Raw genomic sequence first — 18,566 nt, forward strand, 5'->3', positions numbered from 1 at the left:
AGTTACACAATACTTACCCGTGGACAAAGTTGGTCTCATGTTATCCTATCTCCGTCAGATCACAGAGGAGCTCCACGGCTTTTAGTCCACAATTCTCTTATTATTAACAGATGCCTGAACATCTTTTCTACTTTCATTATATAATTTTATAGTTTTAGTATCGATAATTATTATTTATCAATATTATTTATTTTATGTTGTTTTACTAATATGTTAGTGTTGATTGTATATTTTGTCTTGTTGTCTTTTCTATTATTGATTGCTTCTTAATGTTTTAAACTCATTTTTAACATTCTTTGTTTTGTCAATCACCTGTAAAGACTCTCAATTGTATTTGACTTGCTTGAAAAGTGCTACATAAATAAAGTTAGATTGACTGATTGATCGGCTTATATCTCACCAAAACTACACAGAGACTACAGCAGCAGGAGAGAATTCCTGAAATTCAGATACCTTGACTTTCGCGTGCCACCCTAAGATTTTCAGCGCACGCATGCGAACAAGGAGAGAGAGAGAGATGTCTTGTTCTTCTGCATCACGTCATAAACCATCAATTATCTGTGTTAGTTTATACCTGGTAAGCTCCTCCTTGATCTTCATGGGCTCGTGGGGATAAAACTTCATCCGGAAGCACATGGTGTATGGCTGCTGAGCTGCTGGAGACAAGAGAGACACAAGTATGAGAGGAAGAGTAGAAGGAGAGGACAGTGAGTAAAGTTTAGTAATTTGCAGAAGTGAAACATGTGGGAACGTCGAGATAAATGAGGAGGGGAACCAGAGGCAAAATAAATGGATTGAAGTTGGAGAGGAGAAAGAAAAAGAAGAGGAGAGATAAATGAATGTGAAGAGGAGAAGAAGGGGAGCAGAACCACGACGATTATATACAACTGAAGAGAAAATAGGGTGGACATGAAAAAAAAAAACACTTTAAGTCACTGAGACTGATTTGTCATTTGATAATTACAGTAATTAGTCATCACTCACACACACACACATACACACACACACACACACACACGCACACATACACACACTTGAAATGGGCCCTGTGCCTTTCCCTTTGATCTTAGGCTTAAAGCATTTCATTGTGTGTGTGTGTGTGTGTGTGTGTGTGTGTGTGTGTGTGTGTGTGTGTGTGTGTGTGTGTGTGTGTGTGTGTGTGTGGGTGCATGTGTGTGTGTGTGGGTGCATGTGTGTCTGTGTATGGGGGGTGCAAGATGATTTGAACAGTAGCACAACACATACTTACACTATACATGCACGCATGCATACACAAAGCAAATGCTAAATGCTAAATGCTACAGGGGATATTTAATATGATTCTATAAACTTTCCTCCCAAGAAAATTTACAATGTTATATATTTTTTTCAAATACCTATACAATCAATTTTTAACATCCATTTGTTAGAAAGGAAAATATCAAGACTGAAATGTTTTCATTCTACTTCTGGCGGCGTCAGAAGATTCTGTAATTCCCGGAGAGGCACTTTACGCTATGTGTTGATCATATTCATACATGAAACGGACTAGATAGTTTTATAAATGTCTCCATAGACTTGTATTTGCAAATCTGTTTTAAGTCTCTTTTTATAACAAGTGGGGGTCTTTGGGGAAATCTACCAGAAACCCAATGGATTATTGAACATATATAATACTAAGTTTGTATTTACTGTACTCATGGCATGTATATGTGGGCTATTTTGAGTATAAACACAGGGATAGCATATTGTCAAAGGAGATGCTAAAAGTAGACGCAAAGTCATCTGATGGTGACAACGACTGTAAAGAGGACATTAAGGACCAACTGAGCCAAAGAGACAGAGAAGCAGGAAACAGGGACATGGAAGAAGAAGGAGGAAGGAAGAGTGAGTATCGTCTGACACAGGAGCAGAAATCTTTACAGGGTGCCCTCGCCACTCGGTCTTTAATAGCAGCAAACCTCTGCGGTATTATAGAGCGATGAAAAACAGCACTCGTCTACATAATACATGTTGAGCAATATGAAAGATGCAGTCCTCCCACCCGCTCCCAAAGAACTTCAGCTGCTGATTTGCTCCGGCTTAAGGGACCAAGATGCTTTTTCTGAAAACATTTTGGGAGAAAGTGAATTGGCACAATAGTATCCACACACACACACACACGCACGCACGCACGCACGCACGCACGCACACACACACACACACACACACGCACACACACACGCACACGCACACGCACACGCACACGCACGAATGTGACGCAAGCTGGGGCACACAAATCCAAAATAAAACACCAGCCACATCCTAATTTGAGATAAACCCTGCCACGGGGTGAAGCGATGTTTCAGTACGACTCCATTCCCCTCTCTCATCTCTTTTTCTTTCTTTCACTTTGTGTCAGTCTCTCTCATCTCAGACTGTCTCTCATGTCAACCCTCTTTTCTCCCCAAATCTGACGTTTCTTCTTCAGCCACATTATCTGTCAGCGCCTGCTCTCTGAATCCCCCCCTCCTCCACGTCCTCATCATCATTCTTTTCTCTTCCATCTCCATCTCGGCCTCCCCGCCGCCCCGTCCTCTCGCACACATTCAGATCAAGCAGAATTCAGTGCTAATAGCTCCTTTATTAATTTACAACAGGGCAGAGAGATCAGGGCAGTCATTAGAAGGGTGAGTGAACTTCAGACAGAGACATGAAGAGAGTGAGGGAGGAGAGGAGATGGGACAGAGGGGACGATGATTGCAGAGCGACAAACATAACGGGAGGAAGGAAGAAAGGAAAAATGTGCCAAAATATTTAAAGTTCTAAGTAATACATTTTGCTCTTGGTTTTAGGCCCGTTTATATTTGCTGGTCACACTGAGTAATTTTGCAGTTTAGGACTATTTAGGACTATTTAAAACCAACGACCGTAAAAATAACTGTTAGAATGAAACCTTGCAGCAATCTTTCTTTTTGCGAAGAAAAATAGAAAATACTTTTAGTTCACCTTTGTCAAGGCTGAATTTTTTCTTTGCTTACGTGTGCAAAAAGTGCTATAAAGCAACATTAGATTTATCCTCCATTGTCCCCCAAGTCTCCAAGAAAAGAAATAAACATTTGCTTCCAGAACAAAGTGTAGCTCATAATTCAATGCAACAGGATTTTGTTTTGCCGTCCGTCCATTCCATCCATCTCTCCGGAATGTCTGTACGTGCCTTGTATCTTGAGAACCGTTCATCTTATCGGCTCCACACTTCACACTCGGCATGTGTATTATTAAGGGCCCGAAGAAGTGCATTGTTGAATTTGGTGCGATTTGAAACACGTGATACGTTCAACATTGATAAACTTTGAATAAACAGGCGACTGGCGCTCTGTATCAGTAGCGGCTGGGACTCATCAGCGTAAGTGACGCTCATGACAACAGCGTGTTCAGCTCTTTGTGCAGCAGCTGTGGCTTCAGGGTTCTGTGGACGTATTAGGGCGGGTCACTTTTACAGTTTCAGAAAGAAAGCTCCAACCAGTGTTATCACAGAACCAAGCAAACAGGCAGGTTTAGAACGGGCACTGGAAACTACACTGAGACGAGATGCAAGATGACACCGGGTTCAGTTCCCAAAACCCAGCTGAAATAAAGAACACTGGAGTCAAATTTTAAATAAAATGTTGCCATAAAGTCTGTATCCTGTCATTGTCTATGGCCATTACAACTTCATTACACATTATGTCACTGGTGTAGGATCAAGGTCTGGAGTAAATTTCCCTCCAATGCTACCGTGAAACAGCACATCCAGTTAGAGCAGCCTGTTAACCTGTTTTGTTAATTTCATTTCTTATTGTTGTGTTTTGTCACTGTGTCTGTCTTCATTGTGTCTCTGTTTGTCTCCCTGTCCGGCTCTATCACTGCTCATGGTAAATGGTAATGGTAAATGTGCCCTGTGGAAATAGTGAAATGGGTGAAACATGCAAAGGAGTAAATTTCCTATGTGTCCTTATCATTAAAACACAGAGACACAATCATATACACAAACACAAATATAGACACAACCACGCGAACACACACACACACGCATGTACACACAGACACTGATGCACAGAAAACAGAGAAAAACCAAGAGGAACAGAAAGGACACTTACACTTCATCTGTCTCACCACAGGCTTATTGGGCTCCAGCCAGTGCTAAGAGAGAGAGAGAGAGATTGAGAGAGAGACAGACAGAAAGAGAGAGAGAGAGAGAGAGAGAGAGAGAGAGAGAGAGAGAGAGAGAGAGAGAGACATTTAGACCTAAGAGGAGTTCAGTTAGAATAAATACGTGACAATTTCAATGAGTTCCGATAAACTCGTGCATTTCCCTGATCAGAAATCTCTTCGTGTTTCTGATGAATAATTGAATGACACATTTAAACTCAGCCGTGTGCAGCAACAGCACATTGCAGACGATAGTACAGTCACATCGGAAAATAGCATGTCTTCAAATGCATCATGGGATATACAAGTATTTCCCTTATCTCATTATACATACGTCAGGATCTGACTGTGGTGAGCGAGCCGGATGGTTTTTACATCTGAGCTCATAAAACATAAATATAATACTTCTGTTTTCTTTACTGCACATGTATTTGAATTTATTTTGTGTTCTAAAACCTCTTGCTGATATTTGCTCAGTTTATTCTCATTTTGCTCTTTAAACACAGCGACAGTCGAGGAGCATCTGGTTCCTCCTGCGTGTGGGATGTTTGAAATATGAAGAACGATCTTGTTGTTATTTGTCACTTGAACTTGTAAGAAAATGTACTCACTGCCTCCTGACTAATATCCAACATTACCGAAATGCTTTTGCAGAGGTACAACAGCCTGGAGGAATGTTAGAAAACACACAGAGCTGAGGGGGAAAGCTGCTCTCACTGGTCTGGAAGATGGGAAACGCTTCTGCTCAATTTCATATTTCCTTTGACTGAAATATTTCATGAACCCCCAGTTCAAACAACACTTAATTATATTTCTCTTCCTTGAAGATAAAATAGGATTGGAGTCATCCAGTTCCAGGGTTGAAATAATTATCACCTCCACCAAGGAGGTTATGTTTTGGTTTGTGTGTTTGTGAGCAAGATTACACAAAAATTGAACTGAATTTAACTATTATAACTGACTATTTGGCCTTGGTGGATGTGGGCTGAGTGCTACTGAGTGTCGTTCTATTTCAATTGTTTGATAAATGAAATGAAAAGAAAGTCATCTGTCAGCAGTTTGGTTAATTGTTAAATTGACTCTTTAATTAACAAAACAACTGCAGATTCCAGTCTCTAAAATACATGTATTTGTCTCTGTTTTGAATAATTTTAACTTTCTATGTTGGACTGAACTGAAAAAACAAGCTACATGGAGAGTGTGAGATCTTCTTTCACTTTCTGCCTAATATTGTATTCTTCAGATGACACATCAATACATAAAAATAGCTATAAAGTGACAGATCAATCGTGATGATAATAGAGCTTCACTGCCTTTGTGTGCTGCCTGTGTGTGACAGTTACCCTCTGTTTCTCGGGGTCCACATATCGAATTCCAAAGTAGTCTTTCTCGAGCAGGTTGTAATGGTTACACACATGGTCCAACAGGAACTGGCCTTTGGTGTCTCTCTGGAAAGAAATCAAACACATGGAGCACATCAATGCAGGAAGTTATTTCAGGTCATTTCAGTCAGGTACTTGCATCTCATACCATCAGCATCACAGAGAACAAGTCCCTCTTGGGTTATAGTTCTGTGTATCAGGGTAAAACAGAATGTTAAGAAATATAGTACATCAGCAACTTTTAGGTCTTTATGTAATGATATATATCAGCGCTGGTCATATTCTAGACTCAGCCTCCTCATGCCAGCAAATACAGTGTGTGTGCAGTTCGTGAAGCCAGTGCAGACACAGAGGGATCAATAATCACTTTGCCTTTATTGCCTGTTCCTCAGTCAATATCCACTCATCACACACAGATTCACACAAAGATCCTCGTTCACTTCGCACAAAATAACACGTTAGCATGTCTGTAGGCCATGATTAAGATGTGTGCTTAATTTAATGAAACAAACACCTTCATACGTACACAACTTGTCAGTATTCATCAGATTTTCATTTCGTTAGGGACCGGCCAATATGGATTGGGGAGCTACCGGTATAAGAGTAAAAATAAATTGCAATGATTCCTAAGATGTTATTATCAAACCGTTATGACAAAGAAATGTAACTGAATCTCAATCACTAAATTAATCATTCAAACAAACTAAAATACACATAAAAACTAACACAACGGTCTTTAAAAGAAAATAAACAAAAATGCAGAAGTTTCCTGCATGGCTTGTTCTGGAAAAGAAAAACGTATTTCATTGGCGTATTTTGCAATTACAAACATAAACACCTATACCGATATATCTGTGAAAGGCTCATTATTGGCAAGCCAATAAATTAGTGTGTGTGTATGGGGGGGGCTCTCTATAACCTGCTGATGGAGGTGGATTCTGTGCTCAGTTGAGCAGGACTGATTGATTCAATAGGAAATCGTCCGTTTGCCCTTGTTGTGATTTACTCCCCACAGGGGACATACATAAATGCTATCTCATGCATGCACGCACACTCACACACACACACACACACACACACACACACACACACACACACACACACACACACACACACACACACACACACACACACACACACACACACACACACACACACAAAATGTTGTTTTATCATGACTGGTTGACATACTATAAACTGCAGGAGACACCTGTGCTGATATTTCTATTGAATGTGAACAGTTTACACACACTCACTTCTTTCCTCTAACACCTCACTCTTCCCTGTAGAGTTGAAAATGGATAGAGAATGAGATGGAGACGCTCCCAGCATCTCTGTTGTCTTCTCTTTTGTCAATTGGACTCAGAGTCAGCAGTGGTTGGTATGTTTTTTTTCCTCAGCAAGCAAGATAAGGACATTAGCTGTGTCCGCTAATTGTGTGTGCAGACATTAGCAGCTGATAGTACCAGTGAGTGAGCACTCCAGCCTGGATAAGCAGCTTGCTCAACTAAGGGAATCTCAGATGGACACTATGTTTATTTTCTTATTGATCTTCATGAAGGTTCAGTATTTACAGCAAAAGAGGGGATTTTAACATCTCAAGTGAAACTGAGCTCTGGAGAAAGATGAGGAAGATCTTTTCTCTCACATTCTGTCGCATCACATTGATTTCCCACCACGTCTTTTCAGTCCACTGCCTTTCACACACTGTTACTGCTCCGTTCATTCACAAATTCATCACATCTGGCCGGTCATCTTTCTGCCAGATATTCCTTGAAACAATTCGTCCCTGGATGCTGCTCATTGAAATCATGCCTTCACGCATATATAGCATTTATTTTGTCAAAAAAAAACATGCTTGCTTTAACTCAAAACCAAACACGCAAAAGAGAATTTGCAATAGCGCACAGAACAGTAACTGCAAGTGGAAAGACATTTTCATGAGCAAGCATTTCTGCTTCGGCGGATACTGTTCTGTGCACTGGCACAGTACAAGTGCCACTTCCAAGTATTCTGAGACTTAATAAACACCACACATGCCTTTCAAAGCTGCCATTGTGCAGCTCACACCTCCACCATCTTCAGGATGTTTGGAGAGATTCATCTGAGACTTTCCATCTCTCACCTGCCGTAGACACCACCAACAGCATCTGGACTTCCTGTTTAATGAAGATGCAACTGATACCATCTCAATAAATGTTCTTTATTTCTGAACTCTTAAAGCTAATCAGTTTATGTTGAATAGAACAGAAAATTAAATTTTACAAAATGTGTTGCTTTGAGGCAGAGAAATCCTGCAATAATTATAGTATGTACCCTGAAGTATGAGTCACACAACACTTTATTTTATTGCTCATTAAAAACTCTGTAGTGACTGCAGTGTGATGCCGATTCTGAAATCAGCATCGTTAAATGACCCTGTTTAGTTGATCAAATCTCACAACACATCTCGTGTCCAGTTGTCTTATCATATCTTACACAAACATGAATTCCTGTGCAAACCCATTTAGCGAACACTGCAATCTCTCATCCAGGCAACCTTTGAAATAAATGTCTCGGTGACTCGCGTTCCGTTTCTCGGTAAACAATCTGTCATATGCAGAAATTGCTGTAAACCTTAGGTGTCGATAGAAGAGCCAAACAAAAGCAAGGCTATTTTCTGTAAATGTCACAGCCACGTTTCAAAAACAGCACAGTGAGGAGAAACAGTGGTGAACGTAGCAGCTGCTTTATGTGACATACCAACCAAAGCAGAGAAGACACAGTAACATACATTCACAACCGACACACTATTGTAAAGTAAATTCAGGTCAATGCAAGAAGAATTAAAAATAAAACATGTGCCATGTACAGAATACACAGGGGTTCACAGGCTGATCACACACTACACTGCCCACATTATCATATCAATATTTAAACAATCCTGGTTGTTCTTCCTCTTTGACTGTTCGACACAAAAAGGACTCCACTGTTACGGCAAGCTGTAATCGTAATGTTTTCAGCGTTTGGGTGTAAAATAATGTGATTACTTTTGGTAATGTATTACAATTTGAAATGTTGATGCTGCCATGATCGTCATAACGACAACAACCCATAAACGTACCATGCTAGCTGTCCTTGAAATGCTAAATGGAAGTTCACTAAAAAATAAACACAATACGATGACTGCACAGTTCAACAACCGGACTGGACCATAGACTGTAAACATGGACGACATGAACTCCCCCCTGAAAGTGAAGCCAAAGCATGCTGATCGCCACCTGGTATAGCTGGCTGCAAATGTGGGTAACAAATCCCACCTACACAAGGTTAGTGGGTGGGACATGGCCAAATACTTTTTTTTTGTCCTTTTAGGTCGTTCTTAACACACTGATGATTGTCCAGGTTTTCCTCTCTATCCTATATGTTTGGTGTTGATTGGTTATTTAATTCTATAAAAATGGGGTAAAACATCATGATGAACTGTTCAGGCGTGTGAATCAGACCTCGCTACTGCAGCTCCATCCCCTGATCGACCTGCGCAGACTCTGGCTCCAAATGCAAAAGATGGCAGCGTTCATATCTGTAATATTTTTGCTTAATTTCTGGATAGTGGGAGGAAGTGGAGACACTTTTAAAATATTGACTGAAGTGGAGACTGGGGGCAGCTTATATTCCAGTGCTGGATATAAATGTTGGTGTTCGGGCAAAGATGTTCTCATCTTGGGCCGACAGAGAACATTGAAAGTCTGTAGGTGACATACGTGGCTGTGTTGGACTTCAACTGTGAGCATATGGCTCTTTCTTGGAGGCAGCACAAGCTACCACTGGGGACCTGGTACAAATCGAATAGATTAGGAAAAACCCTGTAAGTAATGTAGCTTTTAACTTTTGTTGCTGAGTAATAAGTAATAATTAACTTATACTCTCTCTGTGTGTGTGTGTGTGTGTGTGTGTGTGTGTGTGTGTGTGTGTGTGTGTGTGTGTGTGTGTGTGTGTGTGTGTGTGTGTGTACACGAGGTGGGTGTACGAGGTGGGTGTAAAATCAGTCTCTGTCTGTGGAAGCTGCACATCTCCATCAGCATTTGTGTGTGTCTGTCTACATGTCTTTAGGATTTTCCGCTGATCCATGACAACAGTGTTCCTAAGCTGATGGATCCGAGGAGTAAACAGACAGGAACATGTACAGAGGGAGGAGAAAAGTAGAAGAACACAGAATGAAAACAGCCACGTTTCTGGCCGGATCATCAAACAACACCTTTCCTCTGTCTGGTTCTCAGGGCAGACACTCGCCGGGAGGAGAGAGACGAGCTGATGCCAAGAGCGAAGAGAGAACAGACCAGACAGAGAGTGATCTAGGGCCAAACATGCCGAGAGGCTGAGAGAGGGAGAGTCGGCAGAGACAGAGCTAAAAAAAGAGAGAGATTGAATGAGAGACTGAGACCAGTGAGGAGGAGAGGAAGAGACAGAGTGAGTGAAGAAGAGAGATGTAAAGAGTCTATGTCATGTCCAACAAGGGCTGAATACATATTTCATATATCCAAAGGCTGAGCATTAAAAATTAACCCAGTCATCCTGTCTCTACATGATCTCACCTAATGACGGCAAAGTGCTCTTCTCTCTGCTCCGCTTCAACACACAGACACATGCACACACTTTAAATAGAGCCTCAGTGTGGAGTGTACTCAGTTTAGCAGGAGCAAAGTGCACTTTGACGTGTGTGTGTGTGCGTTTGCGTAAGTCTATACATGCTTGGCCATTTGTTCTCGATAAAGCAATCTCCTTAGAGCCGGCCGAGACCAGACGCAGAGTCGCAGACCAACCAAAGAAAAAAAGAAATAGAAAACCATGCTGAGCATGAAAAACACACACACAGTTAATTATTTATTTCTACTGAAGTCGTGGAAAAATGTCAAACTCAGTGAATTCAAGTAAAGTTTGCCCACATTTAACAGCTGGTGTGTTTGATTCGGCCCAAAACAACTAACTGAACCAACTGTACAGACCTTTAGCTGTAAGCTAACTCACAGCACAGCAGCATAGCCCATGTAGTGACCCAGATCTGCCTCTAGAAATTACACATGTACATTTATACAACTAAAGAGCAACAGTGAAGACATTTAGAGGGGAAACAATGCTGAATATGACATAGTGATTAAATATTGTTAATTAACTTATTAGGCAAATTTTTGTATTTATTGTTCTAAGTTGTACTGATTATTTAATCAGTAAAACGATCATTGACAATGTATTTATTTTTTCACCAAAATATCAGATCTTTCCGTTGAGTTTTCATTCATCGTAACTTCAAACACCCGCTGCCTCTCAAACCCGCCTTCTGTTCCATCTGAACACACTCCTACAAATTCCTATGCAAAATGCCACATCCTTGCTTGTTTTGCAAGAAAAATGCAGATGCATTATTATGTATTTAAAATGAGAAATTGTGTGAAATAATTCTGGAAAACAAGGTAAGAAAAACGAATTGATCCACTCAAAGTGCATTACAGTACAAGTCGCATTGATCCATTCATGCACACATTAACACAACACAGTAATATTGGGTTCAGTATCTCAACAACACTTTGGTGTCCTTTGGAGGTGCCAGGGATCAAACCACCAACCTTCTGTTTAGTGGATGACCCTCTCTACCTCCTGACCCATTATATACATTATGTAATTTCCAGCTAGCATTTTTGATTATGAAATGAATTTACAATTTTTGAAGCCAAATCATTTATCCACTGACACTTGAAGGTAATAACGTTTTTAGAGCTGTGTCCTTAAGAACACAACAACTCACAAACTACCTGATAATTAAATACTCATTGTTGTGCTTGTACGACTTGTTCTCACTCCTGACCCACAATCACCAACGTCTCATGACTTGACGCCCACTATGAGTCAAGCACTAGGACCCTGCGTGCCCTGGCCCACTTAAACACCGTTTGTTGTTTAATTAATATGCACGCCAGCTCAATTATGACTGGCTCCTATCGACTTTGATGTGATTCATTTCATGTGTAATTGGCTGAAACGTTGAGAGAAAAAGGAGTGTTAAATTCCTGTGAGCCCCCTGTGAAGAAGCCAACACACTTTCTGTTCATGCAGGGATGGAGAGAAAACAGGGAAGTATGGAGTCATAGGAGGGCCAAAAATATCAACATCTGTAAAAGAAGAGGACAATAAAATAATATTTATAAGCAATTCAATTTACTTGTTCATTTATTTGTTGTATTATTTCTGTATACATTGATTGATATACTTTTTTTTTAAAATGTAGCTTAATACCAGCACACTCCAACCAATCAGCTGCTAGCCTTCCTGCAAAAGTAACAGGAAGTAAACGTGACATGTGTATGTGTAGAGTGAAAGTGGTAGCAGTTTCTAAAAGCAGCTTAAAGGTAAAGGTAAGCAGCGTGGTGCCTTTTTTTCTCCATGCCCTGAAAGATTATATGGCTGAGTTAAATTGTGGACTACCTGCTTATTCATTCCTTTATTTATTCATATCATAACGCCACATGTATTGTCTTTTATTTTACATATGTCTCCATGTCATGGGACTCCTTGAACTCCATAGTAAATAGAGTAGTTGGACTTAAGAGATTTATGATCAGCCGCTGTTTACCGCCACACAAACCAATTTAAAAGCCTGGAGGCTGCAGTTAAGACAAACGCTACATTCACAGCTTTTCTATGTTGCCACTGTTGCTGCTCTTTAGGGAAATGGAGATGTAAGATGCTTGTGGACTAACTTGCCAATTTATTTGCCAATTAGGAAGAGTGTGTTAGCAGACATAGCCGTCCTATTATCAACAGTGCCAATATTTCTAGAGCCAGTTTGTGTTTACCACCCGAAAGTTGAGCTCTCGAGCCAACAAACGGATTGATCCAGAGGCTTGACCAGGATGTGAGAGAGACAAATCAATGTGCTGGACATCGATTGGCTGGCTGTGGGAAAAGCAATGCATAGGATCAAAGAGGAGGAGGAGATCTAAGTGAAAAAGCTCTTTTCTGTCTTTTTCGTATAGGAATTTGTTCTTCTTTTTAAAACATATAAACCCTCTATCCAGTTTTCATTTAGCATTTTGCCTTAAGGAGCTTTATGTTTAGAAAAAACTGTGTGATTTAACCAGATGTATATTCTGGCTTGTTCCAGCTTTTTATTGACAATTTTGTTTACAGAAATACTCATACCCAAGAGTTATTCTATGGCAGAAAGTTCTTTGCCAAATAGAAAATACACTTCCAGTAATATTGTAAAAGTTTCAAAAGATTTTAGTCTGACATTTTTGGTATGTTTGGAAGCTCTGTTTCGCTGCACAGCAATGACAGACTCACCGGTGGGTCGTTGTTTTAAAAGGCATGCAGGGAAAGCTCAAGTTAAATATCTAAAAACTGATTATTAAAGTAAGCTAAAGACTTAAGATGCTAATGATTCTCAGAGGGTAAAAGGTAGGACGAGAGAAGCACATTTTTTCTATGAACTGAATTATGGATCATTTCTAATTTCAATCGACGAGAGAAACCTTTTCATTAAAAAAATGCTTGACCTCACCACCACCATCACCATCCCTCTTTTTAATATCCTCCCATCATCACGCCATCTATCGGCACATGTTTGATTATTAAATCCATGCTGTCTCTGTATTATATATGAAGACGAAGATTCAGCAGTGAAGAAACAAGGCGGGATGTCATATATCAGAATGAAACCCATCACAGCTCCAGTAAGTATTGATCTCATGAGTGTATTAGGTTCAACCTCTTTAACCACTGACCCACAACAATAATGGACCTTCACCTGGAGACTTTGCACATGGAAGGATTTTCCGTATCCTCAGTTTACCATAGCCAGAAAAAGAGAATAAGAAGACATTCTATTGTTCTCAAATTCTAGAAACGAACTACTGGGTGGATTGCCATGAAATTCTGTTTAGACATTCCTGCTCCGAAGAGGATAAATCTGAATAACTTTGGTGGTCTCCTGCCTTCTTCCTCAGCACCAACATGAGTTTCATATTTGTGGTTTTTATTCAAATTTGATGGATTAAATTTGCCATGGAACTGGGCAAGGACATCTAGTTCCCCTGAGGATGAACAATAGCTTTGATGATCCTTTGACTTTTCTTCTGGTGCCACCAGCTCAAATATGTGTGCGGTACTTTGGTTAAATATCTAAATACATGTAAAAATCCCATCAGCCTCAGGTGTACTACTAATTTTTAATGATACTTATTAAATGTTAGCATACCAACATGCTAAACTAAGATGATGAACACGGTAAATGTTAGATTTGCTGAATATCAGCACGTTAGCATTGTCATGGTCAATAGGCTAGCATGTCCATGTTAGCATTTAACATCCTTATAAAGCTAATACACTTTTTATAAATAACATACTAATACATTTTATATTTTCAGTCTGTTTTGTTGTTCTTGTGCCTGTTAGTTATAGCGAACATATGCTATGCTAACAGGTGACTATACTTCTTTCCTTGTTTTCGTTTACATGGGATTAAATTCAAACAGATGATGTCCTTCTGGATTTAAGAAACACTGGTCTACTGTGACATAGTGTTTTACACGATTGTGTTATAAATACTCACTCCTAATCTTATCATTTGAATTATTAAGTGGATAATCCCTCCAATCCCTGTGAGCGACATTATAACTGTGACTGTGACCTTGTCCCAGTGTGGAAGGGGACACGTCAATTACCGTATCATCACCTTTACTGCTGCACACACGCTCACGTGCACACGGTCACATGCGCACTATGCACTAATCATCACACGTGGTGTAAAATTTTTCCTATGCATCTATACGCACAGCTCATGTTCACGGCCGGGCACACAGCCTAATAAGCCCAGAGGTGGAGCCGTAAATCATCAATATATGGACCAGAACCACTTTCTATTATAAAGGATCGTCATCCCTCCCACTCTGTGTGGAGCTGGTCACTAACTCACAGGATGATAGCAGAGTAAAAGTGAGATGATGGTGGCATGACGCTGCGGCTGCATCGCTGACGTTATGAGTGTGTGCTTGTGGAGGCTGCATTAAAGCAGCTGTCTTATCTGTGCACCGCAGGATGTTATAAAAATAAAATATGAGTGTGAGTCAGTGTGTGTGAATCGAGGCGAGTGTGTGTCTGGGTTTGTTTGTGTATTTGCATGTTTCTGGCACAAATCAGTGTTTCTCTGTCTGCATGGGTTTGCTTCTCTCTATTTCAGTAACAGTATAATGCCATAAGCAGTGGTAATGCGGCACGACTCATAATGATGTATTCACACAAACATCAGCTTCACATGGCATCACTAATCTACACCCTTCTCTTGATCTATCTATCTTCAAAATGCATATATACATAAATAAATATAAGAAGATCAACACAGATGTCATTGAACTGGTGTTTGAACTACACCAAAAATGTCTGGTTCCAATAGCTTTTCCAAAATCAGAAACGTTTGCTCGCCGCAAACACATTCATACATATGGTAATTTTACCTCCACCAAGGCCCAACAGCCTCCAGATTTAAACACACAAGATCTGGATTTCTATTTGGATCTGCAACAACTACACACATTCATAAATAGCAGTCCCCTGAACATGCCTGATTCATGAATAAATCTCATGAATCTTTTTTGGAGTGCATTCCAACATTTTTGGAAATTGGTTCAGTAGTTTTTGCGTAATCCTGCAAAATAACAAACAAACGCTGATGAAAGCATCAACTCTTTGGCGGAGGTAACTTCAAGATAAACAAGCTTGTCATATTTGTGCTTTAAAATATTTTAGACGCGTGTTTGCAGTAGTTATCACAAGACCTGGTGGCCATGAGTGAGAAGTCTGTCCTTTAAATGGACAATCTGATGCTGAAGTGTCCTTGAGCAAGACAATGAATATCAATCAGGCCCACGTTTGACCTCTGAACCGTCTGAGAATTTCCCCAACTTATTCTCTCTTATCTGCTGTTAGCACTTATCTCCCTCCTGGTTTGCTCTTTCCTCTTCTCTCTACCTTGTCTTCACCTTTTCTCAAAATCCACCTGCTCTGTTTGTCTCATTTCAAACGTTTCATGTTCAAATCTGCTTGATCAGTTTTCTTCTCCTCGGCCGCTCCGCTTCATTTACCCTCCTCTTCCTCCCTACACCCTCTTGATTTGTTGCCACCATCCTCACAGCTCGTGCATTGCGACCCACCAAGTCATTTATTTCATCTGATCAACCATCTCTCTTTCTTTCTCCCCCTCCCTCGCCCTTTTCGTTTGATGTTTCCGTCCCCTCCTCCTCTCTATCCTGCCACCTCAATGCCTCGGCCTCCTCACAGTTGCGAGCAAAAATCTAAAAAAGGGATTATTTCTTCAGTCATCTTCGGAGGAGCATCAAAGAGGCACCAAGTGGCATAAGAATAGAAAACTGACACTATTTATAACTTGTTACAAAGATTGCCAACCACACAAAGCAATAGCACTGCACACATGCACACAGCTAATACAGCCACAAAGTGAAAGAGCAGCTTCACCTCTGCTGCACAGTCACACCTCTCCTTGACCGAGTGTAAAGGCAGCTGCAGTGACAAACAACACCGGCGTCCACATGCATCTTTAAAGAGTCTGTATTGGAGATGTATTGATCCTGCACAAGAATAGAAACAGTGCAGTCAGCAGGATTCATTTCAAGCTTTCAAAAGTTCAGGTTGTTGCAAGTTATTTTGGTGCCGAGCAGAAATTCCACGTGTGGTTATTTAATGTCCGTAATTGTAGAACTTTGGCTCAGCGGCCACTTATAAATCTTTTAATGCAAGCTAGCCACGGCTTCCCCTCCGTCCAAACACACACATATACATGTGTACACACATATATACACACTCATGGAGCAGCGCATCGCTGACAGCTGACTGATGTCGGCCTCATGAAGAAAAGTGATCTCCCTTAATTATACATGATGTGTCACAGAGAAGGAGGAGGATGAGAGAGGGAGAGAGAGATAGAGGGGAGGGAGAAGATATAGATGAGAAGATGTAAAAATAGAGAGTGAGAAAAGGTGTAAATATGAAGCTGAAAGTGGAGCAGAGAATAAGTGGGGGTGAAAGAAAGAGCAGTAGAGCGGGGAATAGGGACGATAATCGCTCGGAGGAGAGGAGAGAGGGAGAGAGGAGGAGGACGGAGGGGAGGATGAGAGGAGAAGGAGAGGGGGATAAGGGGGAGAGGGGCTGAAAGCAGAGGTGGTCACGATGTATTGATCTTGACACGTATGTCCTGCAGCAGGTCTGACTTAACATTACCAATGAACATGAGAGCAGCAGGCTGGATACACTCAGCCCCCGGCCCTGGACACACACAGGTACAAACACAAACACACACACACACACACACACACACACACACACACACACACACACACACACACACGCACACACCACCTGTCTCATATTCTGCTGTGAAGTTATTCTTAGTACTAAACGTAAAAGTGATTACGCTCTACTTGAGGCAGCCTGTCTCTTTCTAGGACCTAAAATTATCTTCTCAAAAACAACATTATCCATTTCAATTTATAAAGATAACACACCCAGCTCTCTCTCATACACACACATGTACATTCCCACAAACTCACTTTCTCCCAACTCCACTCTATTGATATGAAACCCAGTCAAATTAAATAATAAAGCATATTCTGGAAAAAAGATGTGCTGTGTTTACAGTCATTTTTATTTTAGTTTAAAGTAATGACATTTTGTCAATGTTCTTTTTGAGCAAAAGCATTGTGATAATGTTGTTTTCTATAGCTGATATCTCTGGTCAGCATATGACTGATTAATGAGCTGTATGTGAGGAAACAGCTTCAGATGTCAGGATAACACAAAATGATTGATGGATGAAGCATGATGTGCTGGAGTGTTTTAATTTTTTTTTTTTTTTATGTTTGCAACTCGCTGTGTGATTTTCACCATGTCGAAATGTGACCACAAAAACTTTCTCTCATGAAACAAACTCCCAGAAAGGAACTATTTTGAACTGCACTGCAAAGCAACTTTACCTTTCATTTATATTCTATTTTATTCTTAATGTCCTATTATTATCCTGATGTCATTTGTGTCTTATGAAAAGATACAACCTTATTGTTTAAAGGTGCAGAACAAATAAACTCTCCTTGTTATTTTTGCAGTTGGAGTAACATGAGTTATTATACAATGACCAGTCCCATCATTCCGAGCACAGTTTTGGAAGTAAAATTGCTTTCTTTATTGCTGTGGAAATATCCACAACTATCGTGTTTCTCAAAGAGATATTTTAAAGTCTTTATTCATTCAGGATAATCCATGCAGCACCAAACATCGTGCCCCAGAGGAACCTGGCTAATGCACCCATGTTTTATGCAAAGTCGAGAACTGACAGCTTAGAGTAAGGTTAAAGGAAATAAGGGCACTCGCAGACCCACTTAAAGCAAAATCTTCAGTTGTTACTCATTGGCTCACAAATGCAATTCAAGAATGATGATTGTTTATGATGGCGTTCAGTCTTTGGCATCACCCTGACCTATATATTCTGAACAGAGCAGCAGAGCAGACACAACAGGAGACAGACACATAGCGACACTGAAGAAAGAAAAAACGAGCAGATAAAGTGAGAGGTGGAACTTCTCTGTACAGTGGCGAGAGGAGGAGTGGTGTTGTCGAGCTGCACAAGTGTAGCATGAGGAGCACAGGATGTCATGAAATATGTAGGAGGGAGCAACTCAGCACCGGAACACAAAGCCATTAAAGAAAGCCCCTGGAAAATGCAGTCAGCTAGAAATATAACTGTCCATTTCCTTATCGCACTCAGATACACAGACACACAACTAAAAGCCCACACACCTTCATATTCACAAGCTTGCAATAGTGTGTCTCACTTAAATGTCCTCGGACGTGTGTACACAGAGTTGAACACACTTTCGTGCTCTTGGAGAGGCGAGCATGCAGGTAGACACGCCTGCGAGCACTGAAACACACAGAAACACACAGAAACAGTAGCAACCTCTCCTCTCCCTTCCCCCCTTTACTTTCCTCGCT

At 40.6% G+C, this 18,566-nt stretch overlaps 1 protein-coding gene across 4 annotated transcripts in view; it reads right to left on the reverse strand.

Annotated features, from left to right (window-relative positions):
- The window catches only part of frmd3 (FERM domain containing 3), a 49,303-nt gene that overhangs the window by 27,847 nt on the left and 2,890 nt on the right, over positions 1-18,566 (reverse strand). For 2 of the 4 annotated variants that reach the window (XM_034594821.1, XM_034594823.1), the window contains exons 2-4: positions 5,493-5,597; positions 4,098-4,140; positions 575-653 (exon numbers count right to left, since the gene is read on the reverse strand). In XM_034594821.1, coding sequence (XP_034450712.1) covers positions 575-653; positions 4,098-4,140; positions 5,493-5,597 — 227 coding nt within the window. Of the gene's footprint in view, positions 1-574; positions 657-4,097; positions 4,141-5,492; positions 5,598-18,566 lie in introns of all 4 variants that reach the window. The other 2 variants (XM_034594820.1, XM_034594822.1) reach the window with 1 other exon arrangement.

Source organism: Hippoglossus hippoglossus, chromosome 9, assembly GCF_009819705.1.
Source record: "Hippoglossus hippoglossus isolate fHipHip1 chromosome 9, fHipHip1.pri, whole genome shotgun sequence".
Lineage (NCBI taxonomy): Eukaryota > Metazoa > Chordata > Actinopteri > Pleuronectiformes > Pleuronectidae > Hippoglossus > Hippoglossus hippoglossus.